Genomic DNA, 25,591 nt, shown 5'->3' with positions numbered 1-25,591 from the left:
ACTTTTGTTAGTCCCATTTAAATTTGGGGGTTGAAATTATTATGAGGGTTAAGAATAGAGTTTTACATAGTATATGACTTAGAACCACATCACCCATTTTAAGATCATAGCAAGAGGTTGGCCTTATTCCAAGTCAGCAGTGAAGAGCCGATCCTAGTCAAGAGCTTCACTGGAGTGACAGCCATGACCACCTTGTGACACCAGGAGAGGCTTGTCCTTACACTAACAAAGCCATCAGTGAAATCATTCATTGAAGATCCATCATTCTTTGGCCTAGGAATACAAGTGTGAAAATCACTACACACAGCAGACTTTGTTTTAAATGAAGGGAAACCTACCATTAGAACATAAGCAGAATAGTAACAAGTAAGTGGTAAACAACTTGAGAGAAGAAACGAAAACTGTTTTGTTTAATTTCTGGACTATCAATGTGATGTTACTTTAAAAATTAATAGCAATTTAAATGTGAATTACAGCCCCCAATCTCCCCACCAAAAAACTTTCAGATATGTCCCAGCTGCCCTTCCTGAACTACCCATATTAAAATTTCCAGAAGTCCTCCCAGGACGGGTCCTTCATAGCTTTGATGGATAACGGCTGACTGTTTCTATCCAAGTCTATGGTTCAATCTCATATGAATGGAAAATACGGATTATAAGGAATCACTAAAAATTAAAAAAAAAAAACTTTAATGTTAAACTGTCCCTAAAAGCTTATTTTCAGTGAGCTGGTTATCTTGTGTATTAAGAACTTTCTTAAATTCTCTCTTGGACCGTTTTCCCTTAGGATGGTAGGGTATGACTAAATGATAGAAATACGAAGAATACTTTTGAAACTAAAATGGGAAGCACATTCTTTTAAAGAGGCGTTTATTCAGCCTGCTGTGCAGAATTAGATTTTGAGAGAGTCACCAAAGCTCTGGAATTTACACTGTGGCAGAATACCAAATGAAAAAATAGAAGTTAATCTTGTAAACAAAGCTGGGCAGGGCAGGGCAGGCCTGTGTGTCTGCCCCCATTCTGGCCACTCTGACATGGCCCTGCTCACCACCAGGTCCTCAGCAGTGCCCTGAGACCTGACAGCACAAGACATCATCAAAGTGCCTCAGGATGCTGCAATACCAACCCTGTGTGCAGAGACAAGCTGGAATCCAAACAGGAGGAGCAACTGCAAGACAATCACTTCTTCAAAAAAGGCCATTTTGTTTGGCTCTGCTTTATCTGGGAGTTTGCAGACCAATTCAGTCTGTATCCTGAAGAGATCCCAGCCTAGAAAAATAACTTTTTTTGAAGTACATGCATCGTTGGCTACTATTAATTCTTAATTTAGACTAATTTTGATAATATCAGTGGAATAAAATGTGGAGTAATATTTAAATGCATAAAAGCAATAATTATTAAGGTTTGCTTTCTCTTTCCTCGGGCCTATTTAATTTTGCTGTCCAACTTGCGTGGTATCCTGTTAACTCATTAATATGTACTTACTATGCTTATCCTTTTTTATAGTAGTACTAGTTTCTGACTTGAAGATTGTTTAAAAATTCTGCTTAGCTTCTTTTGTCTTGCATTTGTAAAATGTTCTTAATAATAGAGTGATAGTAATACAGAAATACTGTATTACTGTATTACAGAGAGTAACTCAGAAATACAGACTGGTAAAGCAATTGTGAAAAATATTTCTGTATCAATTCACAGGATTATTATTTTGTTTGGTTATCTGACTCGTCAGTTCTTTTTCTTACTAAGCAATTTTAATAGTTTTTAATGATTCAGTTATAATCGCAGCATTAGTATTCTTGAGTAAAACTCAGTTTTGTTTTCATATAAATAATATAAAGGATTATTTATTATTTGATTATAATTAAGGTGGTTTTTGATAATATATGTTGTTAAGTAATAGTTCTTTAAGAAATAGTTAAAATTATAATGATGTAGCCATAAGTAATTTATTTCACAGAAAGACTGTTGAACTGAGAGGGAAGAAATATTTTGAAGAAAATTAATATTGGAGATAAAACTGCTCTCCTGGTGTGTATATTTTTTTATTCCTCATTAAGAGTTTTTATTTCTTAGTACACAAATTACACTAATCATAAAAAAAATTCTGAAATTACATTTAGGCAACTTCCTTAGCTGTCTTAGAAGTCTTGGGTACTTCCAAGTCACTGGGTATAATCAAGGGACCAAGATGTGGAAACCACTGCACTAAAGTAGCAACAAACGTTTAGGGGAAGAACAGAATAATTTAAACAGCCCTAAAAAGTAATGTGCAAACAAATGTACATGTATTATAGTTTAAATATTCTTTAAGTACTTATTGAAGGAATCTTTTGCTTACATTTTTGTTTTTTAGAAAACTATTACTTATTGTAACTATTCCCCTCATCTATCTGTTTGGTAAGCTCTTATTTTTGTATATCGTATTTGCTTAATATGGACCCTGCTTGAGTTGACTTGACAGTTTGAGGAGGTATGCACAGGGCTCTTCCTGGGACTTTTCTACCACTGTAGATTCCAGCATCTAACTATTATTTTCAGCCCTCTAGTGAAGATCATGCTAGAACTTGGGAAGGCCTAGTAAACTAAGCTGAGCGCTGTAGTCCATTTCCAGGTCACTGCCTTTTGCCTCTTTCTCGTACCTTATTCACCTCTGTGACCTTGTTAGAACAGTAATGTTTCTTCATAAAACATTCTTAATGAGTCTATTTACCTTGCATGCTCAATGAGATCGTGTTTCATGTAATAAATTCTCTGCTGAAACATATGCCAAGACAGCAGCCCTTGAAGCTGTTAAAGAATTAACTTTTTAACTGAGGGAGGGGCCATTTGCTGTGGGACTACAGCTATCATAGTGCTATTTTTCTTATTTTAAATGTATTATAAAACTACTTAGAGGTTTTCTTTTTTTGCTTGTTTGTTTTACACATGCACATGCATCAATCTTCAGCATAGTTATCCTCAAAGAATAGGAATTTACAAAGCAGATACTCTATTTTCTAAAGAATGTAAATTTGATTTAGATATTTACATCTAAATAATGATATATTTGTCTGAAGAACTTACCAGTTGCAACGGAGCTCAGGAACTTTATTTTTAATAAAAGAAGTAGTAGGTTCCTTCCTTAGTAAGTTCTATTTTTTATACAGACTGACTAGATTGATTTCTGCATTGTTAAATTCTCCTCCAATTAGAATCAAAATGTCATCATAACAGGGAGCAAAAGCGAAAAGCCTGAGCTGTGTGTAACAGTAAAATAGCCTTCCAGTGTGAAGAAGTTGACTGTGCTGCCCAGGGAGTTAGAAATGAAAACCTCTTGTGTATTGGCACAGGTTGTTACAAGCCTCCTATTTAAAAGACTAATCTCTGTCAACAGAGGTGATCCAGTGGTGACCTTAGAGATAATGTAGAAAAACCATTTTAGCTGTCGATCCTCTTCTCACCCCCTTTGACCTTCTAATTAGATGTCATTAGATGTTGTCTGCAAATGTAATGGGATTTCTCTATTGTAGTGTTTCATGTCATTACAATAAGTCACTTCCCTCTAATGCTACTTACAGTTATTGCATACGTCACTTTACCCCTCTGTACATGGTGATAACACAGTGCCTACCCCATAGTGTGCTTATGAAGACATTGAATGGGATATTTCTAAAAGCTGTTATCTTAGTACCTGACATACAGATTCTCGATTAATGATAGCTCTTTACTATTTTCACCACTAATAAAATAATGTAATCTCAAGATTACAAGAAACCAAAGAGTGTGTTTTACATATAGGACTGAGCAAACAGCTTGCTTTATAATGGTGAAAGTACTTTTTTCTTTTTTCTTTTTTTTTTTTTTTTTTTGGAGATGGAGTCTTGCCCTGTCGCCAGGCTGGAGTGCAGTGGCGTGATCTTGGCTCACTGCAAACTCCGCCTCCCAGGTTCATGCCGTTCTCCTGCCTCAGCCTCCCGAGTAGGTGGGACTACAGGTGCCCGCCACCAGGCCCAGCTAATTTTTTGTATTTTTAGTAGAGACGGGGTTTCACCATGTTAGCCAGGATGGTCTTGATCTCCTGACCTCCTGATCTGCCTGCCTCGGCCTCCCAAAATGCTGGGATTACGGGCATGAACCACTGCACCCGACCAAAACTACTTTTTAAAGAAGGGGGGTGGGGGTGGGAAAGAGCGAAGAAGAGAGCACAGAGGACGTTAGGTGTTTGGTTTTTTCCCATAGTGCTGGACATTCTCTCAAGCAGGCATTCTGAGATCACAGTCTTTGCCCTTCGTGCATATTTTGGAAACATATTTCTGAAATTATCTTTTACCACACATATAAATATAAGGGATTTATTTCTGTTTTTCAGAAAAGTATGAACCAGAGAGATTTCTTTCAGACAAATGTAAGTCTGGAATGTACATCAGAGGGTCTTACTTACTTGCATTGTAGGGCCACCAGATCTCAATAACTCATTTAATCACTTTCTTCTACGTTAGGGCAGAACTGCCCTCAGGCAAGCAGGATGCCTGTCTACCTATTATCTTAGAATTTTTAGAAAAGAATAGTACATGTTCTTGCTAGTAGTACATTCCAAGCTTTCTCCATAACACATTCCAGAATGCTGGGAGGAAATTCTCCTAATGTCTAATCTAAATCCCTTCTTCTGCCCTTTAAACCCTTCATATCTTATCTTGACCTCAGTGGAAATAGAAAGTAAATGCGCCACGTGATTTAGCCAATGTCTCTTTAAGTTTTTGAAACTGTTATTGGGCTTCTCATAGACCTTATCCTCTACTCTGGAATAAGTCAACCACAGTCTTTTCACCTTTTTTTCTTTCAGAAGCATGTTTTATTCAGAGCTTTGTGGGTAGAGGATTTGTCATTTTGTTACTCCCTTCTGATACTCCTCAAGGTCTATATCAGCACAACAGTGACAGGGCCCAAGTAGGAGTTGTCATGCGTAATCAATCCACCCTGGCAGGGAGGCACCAGCCACCTCTGCCTCACCACTGCTGCAGTTCTTCCTAAGAGGTGCCGGAGGGCACTTCAGAATTACAGGGCAGCCTCAGCCCCATGCCACACAGTCCAGCGGTGGTCTGTCTTGTTTTCATTCAAAACCAGTCAGGCCTTGAGCACAAGAAAGCTTCAAAAGCTTTCTCCATTGCCCAGAGATGATTACCAGAAGCTATTTCTCTGATGTTCTGAGTTTCCTCTCCCCCTGAGGTTCTTGCTTGATCTAATGAGGTCCCCAGCCTGGCCAGACCTCAACATGTTGTCTCACCTTGAAAACCCCTTCTGTGTGCACACATTCCTGAGTTTGATTGGCATTAAAAAGGGGAGGGGGGATGAAAAATGTACACATTAGAGGAGCAAAAAGAATATAGCTACAGAAAATACAAATACCATAAAAGTAATCATGCTCACCGTCTGTCTAGCCCAGAAGAACCTTGGAAACATCTTCCCAGCTTTGTCCCTATCTGACTTCCTGTCTGTCTCCAATAGGGAGGGTATCATATTTCTGTCATAGGGAATCATCTTCCAGAAACTTGTTATTGTCTCCGTAAAATCAGAGAACCCCTATTCTGACTCCCTCAGATTCCCTTGAGCCCCTCTGCCCAGTTCTGGCTTCTGACCTAAGGGAGTATCCTCTTAGGTGAGTCAATGGCACTTGACTCCAGGTGGATCCCCATACAGCAAAGTGTCCTGGTCCTCATAGACCTTCAGTGTAGTCTGCCTCACACCAAAAGCAAACCAGGGCTTGGTGGAAATTACTACAGAGGGGACAGGATAGTGTGAGCCCATCCCATGGAGAGAGAAAACAACTTCTCTCTGCCATTGTCTTTCTCTCCAAATATATTGTAAACGCCAATGACCCAAAACTTATCATATCCAGTTTTATAAACCTAATTACTTTATTATGTATCAATTCAACTTCCCTAAGATTGTAATCTCTTATCAGGGCTCAGATCTTGTTAGTCAGCATTACATTGCTCACAAACTGGTTACTTCTTATACAATGGGTGGATATTAGTTATTTGCTAAGTAATAAACTTATTATATAACAATTGCGACAAAGTTATATTTATTATAGATACAGATGCACATATCTGTGGATAGCTTTACACACACATTAAAATGTTATATATGAGACTGAGGTGGGCTGATCACCTGAGGTCAGGAGTTTGAGACCAGCCTGGCCAAAGACCGGGTGTGGTGGTGGGCACCTGTAATCCCATCTACTCGGGAGGCTGAGGCAGGAGAATTGCTTGAACCCAGGAGACAGAGGTTGCAGTGAACCAATACAGTGCCACTGCACTCCAGCCTGGGCGACAGAGTGAGACTCCATCTCAAAGAAAAAAAAAAGTGTAATATATGGATACCCACTCATTTGGAATATCTTTTAAAGTGATCAAAGGTTGAGTTTGTGTTTGCCTCATGTTTTCTATGTCTGTGCATGTTTTCTATGTCAACAAAATCAATAATGTATGTTAACTTGTTAAATTACATAGATTAATCTGAGAATATTTGGAGACACTTTTAAAAAAACAACTTGTATTCAACTTTCTTAACCACTCTAAGAGTATTTATAAACAATTGAAATGCTACTTCCTTATAATCAACTGACAAGCTTTTTATTGCCCTAGGACCCAGTTCTACTGGTGTTTATTGCATTGGGATTGATTTAGATGATCTTTTCCCTATTAGTGCAAATTAGCTGTTAAGCCTGTAGAAGGATGACATTGCTTCCTTTGGTTTCATGGCCAGATTACTTAGTTGCCCCCTATCTTTGAGAGTACTCCTCCTCTGGCAGTAGAAAAGCAAAGAGAAGTCATGCAGATACAGAGATAAGGAAGACAGGAAAGCACAATTAGGGTTATTGGGCTGAAATTCGTGCCCCCATGTATGAGGGTGATGGGAGAAATGGTCTGTTAAAGAGGATAGTGGGTGGTAGGGGCAAGGGGGGAGAATACTGTTACTGTTTCGTGGGCAGTAATTACATTTGGCCTATGAACAGAAAAATATGTATTTTAATATAACCTCAATATAGCCTCTCTAATGTTTACTGCCAAGACCTAAAATTTTGAGACATGGCATGAAGCATTTCTGCAATGACAGAATTCTCACTTTATTTTTTTCTAATGAAATACTGTCATTGAACAAGATTCCATATTCTACTATATATCACTCTTTTACTATACCCCAGAGGGGGAAAGTTGTCCTGATGACCATTTCTAAGACTAAAGAATCTTTACATGGTGAAAGTCCTAGCCAGCCATCATTTGGCCACAATGGTGGCTTATCAAAAGGGTATGTGGCAGGTTATACCAGCCTCAGGAGGTGGAGCAAAGCAAAAGAGGAAATCTTGCCATGTCATGTTTCAAAGCTCTTGTGAATGTTGAGATCTCATTAGAAATCTTTCAGCTTTAATAGAGTTCCCACCAAGATGTGCTCTGCCTGCTCTTTTGCAGGTTGGTCAGGATAGGAAGCAGGGCCTCTGCAATGCCAGTTCCTCAGGGAACAATTCACGAGAATCTAAGGAGTTGTCTCCCAGCAGTGCCAGGAAAGACAGGCTGCCAAAATGTTACTAGTAATTAAGGACTAGGTACCTGAGGGCAGCAACTAAGCACATGCTAGTTATTATAACATTCAGGTAGAACAAGTGAAACTCCTCTTTTATGTGAGTTTAATTGGGACTGGGAGACATTTACAGTCACATTAATGTATACTGCACATGCACACACACAGACACACACACACAGCTACTGTTGCTGGCAGTGGAGAAAATGGTGTTTGGGTCTGGCCACCTAGGAACATGAGATCACAAAGCACAATGGCCATTAAGTCAATATTGATTTAGTAAGGTGCTAAACAGTGGTTAAGTTCCCAAATACATGCTCAATGATGCTTTTGGATAATAGAAACATGTTCCTTAAGTATCTTCAGCCAACAGTGTTCCTGTGTAATTAGCAAACATCTTAATTATACACTTGGATTTGAAACTTATGCTAGCTAATCTTAAAGTATAAAAATTAAACAAATTAGATAAAGAGAAAAGGTTTGGAAGAGACTGCATGTAGCATGGAGGTTAGGAGCGTGAACTCTGAGCCATAGCTGGATTCAAATCTCACCCTGGTATTTACTAGCTCTGCAATATGAAAAAGTATTTAATCTCTGTGTTTTAGTTTTTTCACCTGAAAAATGAAAATAGTGCCTCTCATTGGGTCATGGTGAGCATTGGAATGCTGAAAACAAGTTAAAGCTCTTTTGAACTGTGCTTGGAACGTGAAATGCTAAATATATTTAGCTTATTTTAGATACGGTATTTTAAGAGTAATAATTCCACAAATGGGTCATTACACAGCAGAAATTTTGAAAAGGAATAGTAATTAACAATTCAGAAATTTTATCATAAAATCTCAGAAGCTTGCCCACATTTCCCACAGGGAAGTAAACTAATACTTAATATGTGTAATAGTTTGTTAACGTTTATTAAAATTTGAAAATAAGGTAAATTTATTCAACAAACATTTTTATTGGATACCCATAAGCATCATGGGAAGTGATATGATGTCATAGGGATACATAAGACATTATTACCCACTTTGAAGAGCTTAAATGTATTATAACAGTATAAAATATTCAAGCATTTTAGAAACATTATTTTGATATAAATACAATTAATTAAGTAACCATATTTTTGGTCCTTTCAGAAAATATATTGGATAGATACACATGGCCAAAGATACACTGGAGATATTTATTACCTTGAACTCTTGGAGTAAATATGGATTATTACTCAATTTCAAGTGTCCTACATATGTTCACAAAATCACAGTATAAATTTAAATGTACCTGAAATGCTAAATGTGATGCCGATAATCCGCTCCCTAGGTTTATGCTACAGACCACAGCCTTGTGTGTAAGTGCTGGAGAATATATTAAGTATTCTTCGCGATATTTCCTATCATTGACCTTAAATCAGCCGTGAGAATAAGCACAGCATTGTAGACTGAAAGCCTAAAGCAATATGAATTTTATCATTAATTTGCAAGCAAATATCACTTTCAATAAAATTTGAAAATATCACCCTTGGCTGTTACTAGTCAATTAAATTATGGTTATCATCAGATGTGGTCCTATAAAGGATGAGAACATTTTAATATGCTGGAATATTTTTAATGCTTACAAAATTATGGGGGAAGAATGGAAGTGACATTGACATATTATTTCAGATGTTAATAATAATTTCCAACATGTTTTTATTTGTCATACCCATTTAGTTCTCTGAGAGATAAGAGAGGGAAACTTGGTCATGCCCATTTTTCAGATGAATCAGTTGAGACTTAAAGGAGAGTTTATCTAATTGCCCAAAAGACAGATTAATGCTATTGAATATTTTCTTAAGCTCTGATAGAGTCATCAGTTGACTGTGTTTTTAGATTACCTGGGTGCTTGATCCTTTTCTGTTTTGTCTAGTTTTTGAGGCACTTTGCTGAGTATTTTTCATTTGCCCACTCATCCATTCATCGGAAGTATCTGGGTTACTAGTGCCTGTTACTAGTGCCTGGGCAGCATCTTCCATTAACATACGTGAATATGATACATCTGCTTTTCCTTGATAAACAGTTCTAAAAATCAGATGTCTGTGCCTCAAATCTTTTATTAAAGAGACAGTCTATAATTATTGAAGTTTAAAATTTTTGTTAATATTAAACTTCTTAAAGACAGTAGTTTGTCTTATTCATCTTTTAAGCCTGGTTCCAATATTTAATATAGCTTTTGTTGTTTGATGGCTTATCTTTTATCTGAATTGTAAGATTTTCTGTGATGAATGTGATATTAGTGGCTATGATTGTAAACACAAATTACTCTATTTTTAAATCAAGTTAATTGGTATAACATAGTCCTATTCTATGTTAAATTTGTGTCCTGTAAGTTCTCATGACTGTTAGGATTAAGTAGAACGTGTCTGTTTTCTTCAAGAATTTTTAAATAAATTAAAATGTTACATTTGTAATATAAGTAATTCTCACATACCTAAGCTCAGTTTGGTGCTTCGGAACTTTTTTTTTTTAACCCGTTCTCTCATTCATCCATCTTCCCAATTATCTATCCATCTACCCATCTACCTCCCAACTTTCCCACATCCCCCACCACCTCCATCATATTCGCATATGAAGTAATTTACCCTTCCTTTAAACTCTCTTTCAGATATACAACATATGTGATCTTATATTTCTTAAACTTTCTGGTCTCTGTTTCCTTATTCTACAATGAGAATCATAATAGATCTACTCATTAAAGTATTAAATTGGTTAATTTATATAAAACATTTAGAACAGTGCCTGGTGTTAGTTAAGCATTCAGTAAATTTTAGCCATTTTCGTTTTTATCATAGTTCCGATCTCTACCTGCACTGCAGTACAGTGGTGGTACATTTCTTAACTCCTCCCCCACTAGGCTGAACACTTGTTGAGGACAGGGTGAGGCTTGGTTATACTGAACATATTAGCTGGGTTCGTATGCCGCTTATGCAGTCTCTTACAGGAGACAGGCAGTGAAGACTTGTAAAATGAATGAAAGAAGGAAGGAATTTGTTATCCTAATACCCATAGTAAGTAATAATAATTGGGCTTTATACGTTTTCTCTTAGTGGAATAAACGATCATGTTCCCATTGACATAACAAGACCTATTTAGAGGAAAACTGTGCTTTAAGCAATGTGAGTCAGTATATTTCAAACATAATTTTAATTAGGCCTTATCATTTACGGTTTCTTATAGCACGAAAGTCAAAGAAGTTGGGAAAGTTAAAAGGGATTCACGAGGAGCAGCCACAGCAGCAGCAGCCCCCACCCCCACCCCCACCCCCGCAAAGCCCAGAGGAAGGGACAACGTACATCGCTCCTGCAAAAGAACCCTCCGTCAACACAGCACTGGTTCCTCAGCTCTCCACCATCTCACGAGCACTCACACCTTCCCCCGTTATGGTCCTTGAAAACATTGAACCCGAAATTGTGTATGCAGGCTATGACAGCTCAAAACCAGATACGGCCGAAAATCTGCTCTCCACGCTCAACCGCTTAGCAGGCAAACAGATGATCCAAGTCGTGAAGTGGGCAAAGGTACTTCCAGGTAGGATTGCCTCTCCTTTCATGTGCTGCATCCTGAACTTAACAAGTCTGGGCAACTGACTTCGCCATCTCCAAGCATGCAGTAGGAGTTAGCTTTTTTTTTTTTTTTTTTTTTTGAGACAGAGTTTCGCTCTTTTTGCCCAGGCTGGAGTGCAATGGCGCTATCTCGGCTCACCGCAACCTCCGCCTCCCGGGTTCAAGCGATTCTCCTGCCTCAGCCTCCCGAGTAGCTGGGATTACAGGCATGTGCCACCACCCCGGCTAATTTTGTATTTTTAGTAGAGACGGGGTTTCTCCATGTTGGTCAGGCTGGTCTTGAACTCCCGACCTCAGGTGATCCACCTGCCTTGGCCTCCCAAAGTGCTGGGATTACAAGCGTGAGCCACCGCGCCCGGCAGGAGTTAGCTTTCTATGAAATCCTGATATCAGAGTTTTGTAATTGATAGCAAATTGATCAAGTATATAGGAAAAATATGGTTAATGTGCACATTTCTTCTGAGAATGCAGGATTAAGGATTTTATTGTTGAAATGACAGATACAGCTGGGAGCAGTGGCTCATGCCTGTAATCCCAGCACTTTGAAAGGCAAAGGTAGGTGGCTCACTGAGGCAGGAGTTCAAGGTCACGAGGTCAGGAGTTCAAGACCAGCCTGGCCAAGATAGTGAAACTCCGTTTCTACTAAAAATAAAAAATTTAGCCCTGCGTGGTGGCAGGTGCCTGTAATCCCAGCTACTCAGGAGGCTGAGGCAGGAGAATCGCTTGAACCCAGGCGGCAGAGGCTGCAGTGAGTGAACCGAGATCCCACCACTGCACTCCAGCCTGGGCAACAGAGTGAGACTCTACCTCAAAAATAAGATAAAAATTAAAAATTAAAAAAAAATGACATATGCACTTCTTATGTTGATCAAAATGGAAAATGTCATACAAAAATATTAATAAGATAAAATACATTCTGTTCATGAAATCACAAGGTGAGCACATTATTAGCAGCTCATAACTAATGTTAATCTAAGCATAGACCAAGTAAGCCAAGGCCTAGCAAGTAAGTTGTCAGAGACCTGGAATGACTCTTCTGTCTGAAAAAAAATCACCTTGCCCCTAGCACCCTTTAAATTATCCCTGGAATTCCTATTTTAGTCATTTTTTTTGTTTCATGAGATTTAATTGATAAGGCCCCTCTAAATCTACGGAAACATCACTTAGAAATTGCCATTCCATTGTCCCAGTTTATTAATCTAAAGCAGTTTCTTAGATTACCTGTGGTCAGACAGCAGCTGTAACAGTTGGGGAAAGCTCCACTGACTGATTCTTTGAAGAGGAGCTTACCCAGTGCAACTCCACAGGCAGAAAAATAACGTGATGCCCCTGGAGACAGGGCAGTAATAAAACAACAAAAGAAGGCCCGGTACAATGGCCCATGCCTGTCATCCCAGCACTTTGGGAGGCCGAGGCAGGCAGATCACTTGAGGTCAGGAATTCAAGACCAGCCTTGCCACCATCATGAAAACCCATCTCTACTAAAAATACTACTCGGGAGGCTGAGGCAGGAGAATGGCGTGAACCTGGGAGGCGGAGCTTGCAATGAGCCAAGGTCGTGCCACTGCACTCCAGCCTGGGTGGCAGAGCGAGACTCCATCTCAAAAAAATATATATATATACAAAATTTAGTTGGGCGTCCTGGCAGGCACCTGTAACCCCAGCTACTTGTGAGCCTGAGGCAGGAGAATCGCTTGAAACCCGGGTTGCAGTGAGCCAATATCATGCCACTGCACTCCAGCCTGGGCGACAGAGTGAGACTGCATCTTAAAAAATAAATATATAAAAGAACAAAAGAAGAGCTTGAGTCTGTCAGGCAAGGAGGACAGGTGCCAAGGAAACATGTTCTACCATAGAACTTTATCAAAGTCTGATATTAACCTGGACCATAGGAGGCACCACATGCTCATTTTTTAAGCACCACAAATTCATGAAGAATGAAATCTCCCACCATTATTGCAGACACACAGGGGTTGACAGTTATTAGATTACTCTTTATTTTAGTGTTACTAATTGTGGGTGGGACAAAGCAAGTTTTGCAGGTTAATACAAATTCTCTCAATCTAACCAAGGGTTTTAGGCTGTCATCCATACTGAAATACTGAAACTCACTGAACTTTGCAATTTTAGTTTGCCCTGGCGGTTTACCCTCATCTGGAATTTAGGATGAATTTAAAGTGAAATGTGGAACAGGACTGGGCCTGTGGTAGGAGCTCTGTAAATGACTGTTGAATTGATCTGAGTCTATTAGGGAAGAGAAAAGTGAAAGAAAGGTGGCTGTTCGGGGCTGACTTAAGAAGCATCTTCCTGGAATGTACTTAAATGCTAAGTGTATTTCTGTGATTAATTGTTTTGTTCTTCAGGATTTAAAAACTTGCCTCTTGAGGACCAAATTACCCTAATCCAGTATTCTTGGATGTGTCTATCATCATTTGCCTTGAGCTGGAGATCGTACAAACATACGAACAGCCAATTTCTCTATTTTGCACCAGACCTAGTCTTTAATGAGTAAGTACCTATTAATTAGCCTTCATAAAATAAACTGCAGAGTTATTCGTTATGCTTTCTTTCAATAATTTCTAAACAGGTATACGTTGGTGAAAGAATCTACTGAAACTGGCATTTTTTAACGTTAAAAATTTACAGATCTCTAGGAACTTAAAAATTACTCTTTGCAACATTATACTGTACATTTCTGAGTATATATAAATCAGTATATATAAATTCCACATAATAATATGTGGGATATATCCCAAAAGAAAGATGAGCCAGTTGGCTCTGAAAATTGACTGGTACAAAGCCACAATTAATAGAAAACAGTCTCTTTTGGTATCGACTCCAATTGGGAAGACGATCTAATTTCTAGGAAATGTGAATGTATAAAGTGCCAGCTTTTACGAGCATCATATAATGGTTCTTTTGTTAACAGTATACAGCTGCTCAATGTGTTTTCATGACAATCGTAATTACCCTTCTTTGCCATCATAAAAGAAGCCAAACTGTTATTCTGTAGCGAAACATTTTTAGTTTTATGATGCATTTTAAAGACTGAAAGAATTGTAATCGGTTTTTCTTTGGCCACAAATTCCTTCCTATTTTAAGTTTACGTTTTAATACTGTTTGCATTCCTCATTAGCACATTTTATTTATGTTTATATCTAGCAGTGCTTCTTTGTAATTGTTGGGTCAAGAAATACTTAAAAGGGAATATTTGAATTATGATAGTAACTACAGCCATAGTCTAACAGATGGCTCTCTCTAGCGATAGGAAAACAGGGGTTTCAGTAGGGGAGGCAGATGAGAAATAGGTTGGTGATAAAAGCAAGAAAAGTAATGCAAAAGATGAAAAGTAGAGACAGATAATGCCAACATACCGCAATAGTACCAGTAGTAATTTACCTAAGAGGACCAGTTTGCCCACATGTGATATACTGCAAAGACAATTTTATTCCAAACATAAATTAGAAACATCAGTTGTTGGTTCTCGAGGTGGCCTTCTTTTGGCAATTTATCAAAAAGAATAATTCTAGTACTGCATCAGTTTTCACCAAAAGCACGAAGTAAAGCCAAACAACTGACATGCACAATTTAATTAACTTGTATTCCTCAATAATCAACTGATATTATTGAATAGTAAGCCCATTTTAAAATGTGTTCTATAAACCAGAAGGAAAAACATATTAAAGAGGGTTCTTCTTTTAAAAGGACATGTGGGTAAATAGGAATCTCTATTAGTGCCATCGGTGTTTCAGCATTTGATTTTAGCAGAAGATTAAAACAACCCATTTAATCTTATTAATACATATATTAATTTTTGTCATAAAATGCATATAACATAAAATTTTTCATTTTTAAGCATACAACTCAGTAGCATTAATTACATTCACATTGTTGTGCAACCATCACCACTATCCGTATCCAATACTTTTTCATCATCCCAAACAAACTCTAAACCCATTCAACAATCAGTCCCCATTATCCCCTCCCATAAACCTCTGGTAGCCTCTAGTCTATGAATTTGCCTATTCTGTATATTTAATGTAAGTGGAATCATATAATATTTGTCCTTTTGTGCTTAGCTCATTTCGCTTAGCCTAATGTTTTTAATGTTCATCCATATTTAGTATGTATCAGAATTATATTCCTTTTTATGGCAAAATAATATTCCATCATAGGTATATCAAGTCAGTCCTCATTAATGGATTCTGTAGTTGCATATTTGCTTACTGAATGCATTTATTTATAATCTCAAAGTCAATACTCACAGGATTTTCATGGTCATTCACAGACAAATGGAGAGCAACAAGGAATTTGAGTTGCCAAGAGAGCACATTGCAGCTGAGCTCACACAAGCGGCCACTCCACCATCTTGTTTCAGCTTTCATGCTGTACACTCATCCTTTTCACAGTCTATGTAGTGCCACATGTTTTGCATTTTTATGCCTTTTGGTGATTTCACCGTTTAAGATGGCTGGCTGCTAGATGTAGTGCTGAAGGGCTAGCTAGTGTTCTTCAGCTCAAGAAAACTATGATGTGCCTCACAGAGAAAATAGGTGTGTCAGATAATCATTACTGAAGCATAAGTTATGGTTCTGCAGGCTGTAGTTCAATGTTAACAAACCAGGAATATATGTTAAGTAAGATGTCTTTAAACAGAAATACACATGAAACAAAATTAGGTATAGATCAGTTGATGAAATGTGACCAGAGGTTGTAAGGACCATTACCCCAGACTTCCCCTATAGGAGGGATAGTTGTACATTTGCTAATTCAGTGTTTGCTGCTGTGACTTTATAGAACATGACTACAGCAAATATTTTATCCAATCATCTGTTAATGGGCAGTTTAGTTGTTTCCACCTTTGACTGTTATGAATAACGTTGCACTGAATATGGGTATACAAATATATCTTTGAGATGCTGCTTTCAGTTATTTCAGTACCTAGAATTGGAATCCCTGGGCATATGGTACCTCTGTGTTTAACTTTTTAAGGAGACACCACACTCTTTTTCCACAGCAGTTGCACCATTTTGCATTCCCACCAGCAATGTGCAAGTGTTCTAATTTCTCCACATCCTTGCCAGCACTTTTTTCTTTTTATTAACTAGCCATCCCAGCAGGCATGACGTGGTATCTCACTGTAGTTTTAATTTGCATTTCCCTAATAGCTAATGATGTTGGACATGTTTTCATATGCTTATGGGCCATTTGTATATCTTCTCTGTAGAACTGTTCATGTAAGTTCTTTACCCATTTTTTAATTGGATTATATGTCTTTTTGTACTTGAGTTGTAGGAGTTCTTTATGTATTATGGATATTAAACCCTTATCAGAGGCATGATTTGTAAATATGTCTCTCAACCTGTGACTTGCCTTTTTACTCTGTTGAAAGTGTCCTTTGATGCACAAACATTCATAAGTGCAGTGAAGTCAAAATCTCTTCTTTTGTTGCCTTTTCTTGGGTGTCACTTATTACTTTTTAATTGTTTATAAATATCTGAATATAAAGGGCTCCAAACAATTACAGAATTGTAAGAATGTTTTTTCATAAATGGAACTTAGGGGAAAGCACCTTATATTTGCAGACTGGGAATAATGTACTTAAAGGGGTTTGGAAATAAATAAGAAACAAAAAAAAAAAAAAGAAAAGGTCATATAAGCTTTGTGTATTTGTCTATTCTAGAGAATATTGATACAGATAAAATGGAAACAATAAAAGATAAATGCTTTCTAATATTAAAAGTAGTTAAGTGTTATTGATGTAATTCCATTAGAATGGACGTTTTGCTCTCTGTTCTTAAAACTTTTGACCTCAACCCAACCCAGACTTCTGTAGGGTTTCTTTCTATCAACTAGAAAGAACAGAGCAAAGCTGTGTTTTTCAAGGGGCTAGGGTGGATACTACTCTGGGGAAACAATTGGAAATTATATAAAGCCTTTTGGTCACATTGCATCAAAAAGAGAGCTCGATGTGGCAGCTCCGTCACTGGGTACCATGATAGACCCTGTATCTTTTAGGGAAATCAGTAAGTTACAGAGCATGCCCGAATGCATATGTATACATGCTTCATCTTGCATTTATTCCAGGAATATTTATTAACTGTTGTCAGTATTCTAAGCAGTAGTTTTAGAATAGTGAGAGAAAAAAATCCCTCTCTCATAGAACATACAGTCTACTGATGTATGACTGATGTAGAGAGACAGAAATACTGAGTTTTGTAAGTAAAATATAATTGCGATAAGTATTGAAAGGAAAAGTGCTCTGAGAGCAGTTAATTGGAGAGATTGATCTAGTCAGGAAAGTCTTCCCTGGGAATGATTAAACTGATGTTCCCCAGGTGAAGGAAGTATATGAGGAGGAAAGTTGATCTAGCCTGAGAGACCAGCATGTGCAAAGGCCAAGTGACAGGAAGGAACATGGGCCTTCAATGAACTGAGAGCAAGACCGTGTGGCTGGAGGGGAGCCTAAGGCCAGGTCCTGTGGGTTTCAGAGGCCACATCAGAGACTTGGCTCTTTATTTTAAGAGCAGTGGAACAGCCATTGAATTATTCTAAGTGATGGGGTGGCATTTCCAGATTTGCTTCCTGAAAAGATCCCTCTGAATGCAGAATGGAAAATGGGTTAGAAGTGAGTCAGAGCAGATCTTGGGAAACCAGATCTTGTGATGGGAATTCAGGTGATAGTGTAAGGTGAAATCAACAAGAATTGCTAGTGGTTGGATATTGGCAAGGACTGGAGTGGGGGAAGAATTAGCTGTCTAGGAAGACTTCCAAGCCTCTGCCATAAGTGCCAGGAAAGATTTGGTGCCCCTCACTGGGATGGGGAATAAGGGAAGAAGACTCAGGTTTGGAAGGGCAGGGGAAGGGAGAGCCTGGGACCAATTTTAAGGGTAAGATTGACTTGCCTTTGAAAAATTATCCAAGAAGACATTACATAGGCAGTTATTTCTACAGGTCAGAAACTAAAGAGGTGTCCTGGCTAAAGTTAAAAATTTTGAACTCATTTTGGAAGTAGTAGTTAAAAGAGGAATGTCGTGACATGGATCGCAAGGAAAGAGATGACTTTAAGAAAGGAGATGCGACTACCCTATCATGTTTTTTATGTTTTTGTGATCCCAGTGAGATGTGACCTAGAAAACTCAAAGCATGCCTCATGCATTGCCTGCCAATGCCTTATACATTCATATCTTCTGAACATGTTCTACGCTTTCCCTGAGTCATTACCTGTGCTTTCGTACCCTTCCACAACGGCAAAGGCAGCAGTCTGGCATTTTGTGTAAAGCAGTAGTGATGCAGCTCACTTGAGGGCAGAGTACACCGATGTGGTCCTTGCTTGCTCCCCCACCAACCCTTGGCTGTTTACACCACCTCCCACCTGGTGTTGCCAGCTCTTAAGTGCGTGTATCTCTGCCTTATTTCACTGGCACACCTCATTGAAGTCACACACTCTGTCTTAATCATTTTTGAATCTCTAGCAGCTGGCATTGTGCCTGAATCATAGGTACTCCATAAATATTTGCTGAATAAATGAATTATTGAACAAATGAACCAAACAATCTATTAATCAGTCTGAAAGGGGCTTCCTAAGTTTACATTTCTAATTATGAGGATGAAGTTTATGATGAAGTGGGATGCATGGCCTTCCTGAACAGAGGCATTGCAATATTTAAAACAGAGGAACAAAACTTTGGGTTTACCTTCAGCTGTGACACAGATCTGAAAGTTCCCAAAGATCTTTTTCTCTGGTATTAGCATCACTGGAGATGGAGGAAAGGTGGGAAATAGGGAATAATAAAGGAAACATTCTTTCTAATTTTTTATTAAACATTGGGGTGAAGATATTAGTTAATACTTTAAATTAACATAGAACTTTTCTTATTATAAACTCAAAACTTTTCAAATATGTATTAAATGATTAATTATTCAATTTTACCTTGAAATAGCTTATCATATATTGCTACAGATCGCTGCAAGTATTCAAATTTCTTATCAATTCACTACACATATTAAAACTCCCACTGAAGCCTGTAATGACTTTTTTTTTTCCATTTTTTTTATAAGTTCTGAAATGAAGGTTCAGTATTACTCTTTTACATCTTGGCTGATATTTTAAAATTAAACATATATTAAAGACTTGCTTATACTACCTCAAGTAGTAGCCCAGTAAAAAATGTTTTTGATGATCTTTTACTGTCCTCAGCATCTGAACTTTGGATTGTTTTGGTTCACAGACTGTTGGCGAGAGTGAGAGAGGGTTGAAGTCTTAGTGGCACTTCACGTGCCTCTCCGGGAGGAAGGTGACTTCCACCCACACCATCCTGCATCGGAAGCACTAGTTGTGTGAGGGCAGCTCCATTAGATGAGTACACAACTCAGTTGCCATCGGCTACTTCTTCTCATGTTTTCATGGGGTGCTACCTGTTTCTTTGTGTCCCCCGTCGCTGGGTTAGCGTGCTGGCATAGTCCAGTTGTCCTCAGTGAGGGTTCTCCCCGGGCCATCCTGCCAGCATTACATTGCCAATGAGGTCCCTCTGTACCTAACATTCTGAAGCTCCACGAGGCCTGGCTTCCAAATGGGTTGTGTGTTCCAAAGTCTGTCCCACCGTGGTGGAGGCTGGGATCAGAGGATCCTCATGGAGGCCAGGAGGGGGTCAGAGGTATGGCGAGCCCCAGCGTCCCTTCCCACAGGGAGTGGTGGATCTTCCTGAGCCACTGGAGGTGACTTCTGTGCCTGGACCCTCACTCCAGCAGGGTTAGGGCCAGCGATAGTTGGGGGACAGGAGTTCTGATGAGAGGAGTCAGGGATGTAGGACGAACCTGATCAGCTCCTCCTTCAGTGGCTGGTTTTGTTCTTCCTTCTCTCTCCCCAGCCCACTTCCCCTTCTCCTTCTTTCAAGTTAGGATTTCTTACTTCTCCTTGGCTCACTGGGAAACTGTTGTGTGATTTCTGCAGCTTCCAGTGTCTGACCCTCCTCCCTTTTCTTCTCACTTCTCCCTGCTCCTTCCTTTCCTTTCCCTTCTGTTACTTCCCTCCTTCCTTCTCCCCTTCTCTCTCCTTCTTCCACCTCCCACTGCCCCATATACCCCTTTTCCTTCCACTGAGAAACCTACTCCTGAGATTTCCATTGTTTTTTTAATTTCTGGGTAAGTATGAGGGAATGAAGTTCAAAAGAAGGAAACAAGTCTTCCTTCCATGCCTTATTTTTCCGTTGGACCCTATGAAAAACCAGACCTCGCACCAGCAGCTAGAGGGCCAAGGCCTGCAGCCCACGGCCTGACCATGAAAGCAGCGCCCCCTGCAGGTGGCACACGTACTGCCGGCCTCACCGTGGCCCCACTGTTCCCAGCGGGGAATCTGTCTGGGCCTGCAGCAACCTTAATTCTTGCCTCCTCAGAAGAAAGAATTTGACTGAGGGGCAGAAGGAGAGACTGAGGCGAATGTTACACAGCAGGAGTGAAAGTTTATTAAAAAGCTTTGAGCAGGAATGAAAGGAAGTAAAGTAACCTTGGAAGAGGGTGAAGCATGTGACTTGGGAGATCAAGTGTGCAGTTTGATCTTTGACTTGGGGTCATATACGTTGGCATGCTTTCTGGGAGATTGCGTCCCTTCTCCCCTGATTCTTCCCTTGGGGTGAGCTGTCCGCATGCGGGGTGGCCTGCCAGCATTTCGGAGGGAGCATGCGCAATGTGTTTACTGGCGTTCTATGCATGCTCACTTGAGGTGTTCCTCCCTTACCAGTCCAGAATTCCTAGAAGGTCATACCAGCTGAACTCCGCCATTTTGCCTCTTCATGCGCATGCTTGAGCCCACTCACCCAGCTCCTGAGATCTTATCAGGAAGCTGCTTATCACCGGTTTCAGGTTTTTCTATTAGGAGACTGCCTTTCCCTGGCACTGGCTGACACCAATTATTATTTTAGAGAAACAGTATAACAACTGCCTGACCTGAGGGTCACCTGACATTCTTGATGGCAGTAAGAGGGACCTCTCCTGCCCTGCTCATGTCTGCCTGACTACCTACTGTAACACTACCACTGCCTATTTTGCATCTGGTTCTCTTCATTCCTACCTGGCCCTTGGAGACAGTGGAGCTCAAGACTCTTGAATAAAGAAAAGCAACGTCATAAGTAGAAAATCGTTGATCCTTATCTGCAAAGGACAGAAGCACTCCAGAATGGAAATTGTGTTTTTACACAAAAGTAGTGTTTAGAGGCCATATTCCCACCTGAAGGAGGCTAGACAGAGTGAAGAACTCTAGGGGAAGGGACAATGGGGCTGGAGGAGGTTTTATAAGCTATAAACAAGAACAGTCATTTAGTTATATACAGGGAAAGAGGAGAGGTAGATACAAGTCCCCAAAACCAGAATGATTTCCTTCCCTCCTTTCCCCTACTTCTTTTTAAAATAGTATTTATTCCTTTTTTTCAGTTTATCATAGTGATAGGGATTAGAGTTGGAGAAGAAAGCCACTTCTAGCCAGGCATGGCACCTCACACCTGTAATCCCAGCACTTTGGGAAGCTGAGGCAGGAGGATTGCTTGAGTCCAGGAGTTCAAGTCCAGCCTGGGCAACAAAGACCGTGTCTCTACAAATAATTAGCTAGACACAGTAGGGTGCACCTGTGGTGCCAGCTACTTGGGAGGCTGAGGTGGGAGGATCACTTGAGCAACCAGGAAGGAGTTCAAGGTTGTAGTGAGCCATGATTGCACCACTGCACCCCAGCCTGGGTGACAGAGCAAGACCCTGTCTCAAAAAGAAAAAAAAAAGAAAGAAAAGAAAAGTCATTTCCAGACATTTTAACAGAGGAAGTGAGAGGCGGGAAATTCTGGAAGAAATGGATAACCTGCTGCAATGATACTTCTGAGTTACATCATAATAAGAGAAGTTCCAATACTGAGCACGCAGAAGATAGTGACTGCCTGTACCTGAGAAAGGGGAAAACACCTAAGAGGGGAGTATTAACCTAAGACGAGAACTGAGGGGACACTTCCTAACTCAGTTCTTCAGTTGTCTTTTTTTTTTTTTTTTTTTTTTTTGAAACAGTTTCGCTCTCGTTGCCCTGGCTGGACTGGCTGGAGTGCAATGGTGCGATCTCGGCTTACCACAGCCTCCGCCTCCCGGGTTCAAGGGGATTCTCCTGCCTCAGCCTCCCGAGTAACTGGGACTACAGGCGTGTGCCACCATGCCTGGTTAATTTTGTATTTTTTTAGTAGAGATGGGGTTTTCCCATGTTGGTCAGGCTGGTCTCGAACTCCTGACCTGAGGTGATCCACCCACCTCGGCCTCCCAAAGTGCTGGGATTACAGGCATGAGCCACCGCGCCCAGCCTGTTGTTTTTCTTCTGTTTTGTTTTGTTTTTCTAAAACCCTGCCTCTCATTTTAGACTACTTGTGGGAGAAGGAAATAAGTGATATTTATTGTCCTTTCATTTGGCAGATACTTATTGAGCAACTTCAGTGTACTAAGCCCTGTTTTAGGCAGTGGGAATGCAACAGTAAACAAAATAAGATTCCCTTCCTTCATGGGGCCTACAGTCCAATGGTAGGTATAGGTGGGTGACATAGCAGAAAAAGTGGATGTGGCATTGTGAAACAGTCCTGCCTGCAGTGCTGCTAGAGAGCAGGGCTTGGATCCCATCCCTGATACTTGTATATGACAACAGCAAAAATGGTACTTAAAATAATATGTCGTTTCAGTGAATTTCCTCAAGGGCTTTACTAGTGCCCTTGGTTAGCCACATTGGCCTCCTTTTGCTGCATTGAGGATCCAAACTCGTTCTTAACTCAATGTCTGTTCTCTGTGCAGGAAGATGGCTCTTTCGAGCCTTCTTGTCTCAGCTCTAAATATTTCTTGTTCAGACAGATTTTGCCTGATCATCTGTATTAGGCTGTTCTTGCATTGCTGTAAAGAAATACCTGACACTGGGAAATTTATAAAGAAAGGAGATTTAATTGGCTCATGGTTCCACAGACTGCACAGGAGGCATAGCACCGGCATCTGCATCTGGGGAGGCCTCAGGAAGCTTCCCATCCTGGCAGAAGATTAAGGGAGAGCAGGCACATCACATGGCAAAAGCAGGAGCAAGAGAGAGAGAGGGGAGGGGGGTGCACCACACACTTTTAAATGACCGCTGTCACCAGGAGGACAGCATTTAGACCAAGGGGATGGAGCTAAACTGTTGATTAGAAATCCACCCTCAAGGCTGGGCATGGTGGCTCACGCTTGTAATACCAACACTTTAGGAGGCCCTGCGGGTGGATTGATTGCTACTCAGGAGTTCGAGACCAGCCTGGGTAACATGGTGAAACCCTGTCTCTACCAAAAATACAGAAAATTAGTCGGGCGTGGTGGTGCATGCCTGTGGTCCCAGCTACTCGGAAGGCTGAGGTGGGAGAATCACTTGTGCCCAGGAGGTGGAGGTTGCAGGGAACCGTGATTGTGCCACTGCACTCCAGCCTGGGTGACAGAGTGAGGCCCTTTCAGGGGCAGGGGTGGGGGTGGGGAAGAAAGAAAGAAGTGCACCCCTGAGATCCAATCACCTCCCACCAGGCCTCACCTCCCACCAGGCCCCACCTCCAACACTGAGGATTACAATTTAACATGAGATTTAGAGGGGACACATAACCAAACTATATGATCGAGGATCTGTAGATCCTAGAGCTGTCCATCAGATCTAGAATACACTCCTGCCACTTCCCTCCCCATTTTATCATATCTCTGTTTTCCCCCTAGTAACTCTCCTGCCCCCATTAGCATAGGCTCTGAGAGGGCAGGAACCTGGCCTGTCTGATTTACCTTTGCATTGCCAGCTGCTAGAATACTGCCTGGCATTAGTTAAGCGCTTGATGAACTAATTAATTTTAAAATGCTATTTTCAGCATATTTCCTGCTGCTTCTCTGCATACACTCCACACCAGCCAAATTAACCTTTCTCTTCCCTAGGTCTTTCTACTGCTGTGCCTTTGCTCCTAATACTTTCCTGCTCCCTCAAGCCCAACCCAAAGCATACTTTCTCACTGCCAACTTGTCTTACCATTAAAGAATGATGTTCCCCTCATACACTCTATAGCAGTGGTCCCCAACCTTTTGGGCACCAGGGACCAGTTTCATGGAAGACAATTTTCCACAGACCTGGCAGGGTGTGGGGATGGTTTCAGGTTGAAACTGTTCCACCTAAGATCATCAGGCATTACTTAGATTCTCATAAGGAGCATGCAACCTAGATCCCCTCACATGCACAGTTCAACTAGGGTTCGCAGTCGTATGAGAATGTGATGCTGCTACTGATCTGACCGCTCAGGCGGTAACGCTCACTTGCCTGCTGCCCACCTCCTGCGGTGTGGCCCAGTTCCTAACAAGCCATGGACTGTAATACAGTCTGTGGCCCCAGCTTGGGGACCCCTGCTCTATAGTACTTCTTTTATATCTCGATCATTTGGTACTTACTGTGTCTATATATGTTTTTTACTCTAGGTATACTGTAAATGCCTAGAGTACAGAAAATATACTTGTTATCCATAGTATGGATAATATAAAGTTATCCATAGTGTCTAGCAAAATGTGTGTGTGTGTGTGTGTGACAGAGAGAGAGAGAGAGAGAGAGAGATGGAGTCTCACTCTGTTACCCAGGCTGGAGTGCACTGGTGTGTTCTCGGTTCACTGCAAACTTTGTCTCCTGGGTTCAAGTGATTCTCCTGCCTCAGCCTCCCGAGTAGCGGGACCAAAGACACCTGCCACCATGCCCAGCTAATTTTTTGTATTTTTAGTATAGATAAGGTTTCACCATGTTAGCCAGGCTGGTCTCAAACTCCTGACCTCAAGTGATCCACCCACCTTGGCCTCCCAAAGTGCTGGGATTACAAGCATGAGCCACTACGCCCGGCTGCAAAAATACATATAACTGGCACTCGGTGACTGTTTTTGGTTTGTTCAGAACCCAATTCCCTGATATGGATTGACCTTACAGTGTTTTGGAGGCTTAACATATAAACTTAATGAAAAAGATTCAGTTTTGCAGACTTCTTTAAATTTTACTTCAAGAGTACTGCTGTATGTTAATATTCCATGTATGATATTTCTTGTAGCGTTCTTGAGAAATTTCCTAAGGAGTTAATGAAGCTGGGTAATTGCCAGGATAGTATGAAATTAAAGCAAAACAAATATGAGACTGCAAATGGAATGAACTGTTTAAGCTATATATTACTATATTGGGATCAGATAGAGTAGTAATGATGCAAGAAATATATCCAAGCTTTATTCTGACTAACTAGAGGGAGCTATTTTTCATTTTTAATAAAAGTCTAAAACAGTTTAAGATCATATATTGTCTTTAAAAGGCTTAGTGTAGCTAATATTAGCATATTGCTTTTTATTTCCATTAACATGCTCAAGGACCTTGGTCTCTTCAGCTAAAAATACTCTTCTTTTCTATATAAAATAA

The 25,591-nt window shown here is 40.2% G+C and overlaps 1 protein-coding gene across 4 annotated transcripts in view; it reads left to right on the top strand.

Annotated features, from left to right (window-relative positions):
• The window catches only part of NR3C2 (nuclear receptor subfamily 3 group C member 2), a 374,118-nt gene that overhangs the window by 285,045 nt on the left and 63,482 nt on the right, over window positions 1–25,591 (top strand). For 2 of the 4 annotated variants that reach the window (XM_025385314.1, XM_025385313.1), the window contains exons 5-6: window positions 10,766–11,116; window positions 13,515–13,659. In XM_025385314.1, the coding sequence (XP_025241099.1) occupies window positions 10,766–11,116; window positions 13,515–13,659 (496 nt within the window). The remainder of the gene's footprint in view (window positions 1–10,765; window positions 11,117–13,514; window positions 13,660–25,591) is intronic. The other 2 variants (XM_025385317.1, XM_025385315.1) reach the window with 1 other exon arrangement.

Source organism: Theropithecus gelada, chromosome 5 (genome assembly GCF_003255815.1).
Source record: "Theropithecus gelada isolate Dixy chromosome 5, Tgel_1.0, whole genome shotgun sequence".
Taxonomy (NCBI): Eukaryota; Metazoa; Chordata; class Mammalia; order Primates; family Cercopithecidae; genus Theropithecus; species Theropithecus gelada.
The sequence above is the reverse complement of the archived record's forward strand: the minus strand, read 5'-3'. Positions and strand labels throughout refer to the sequence as shown.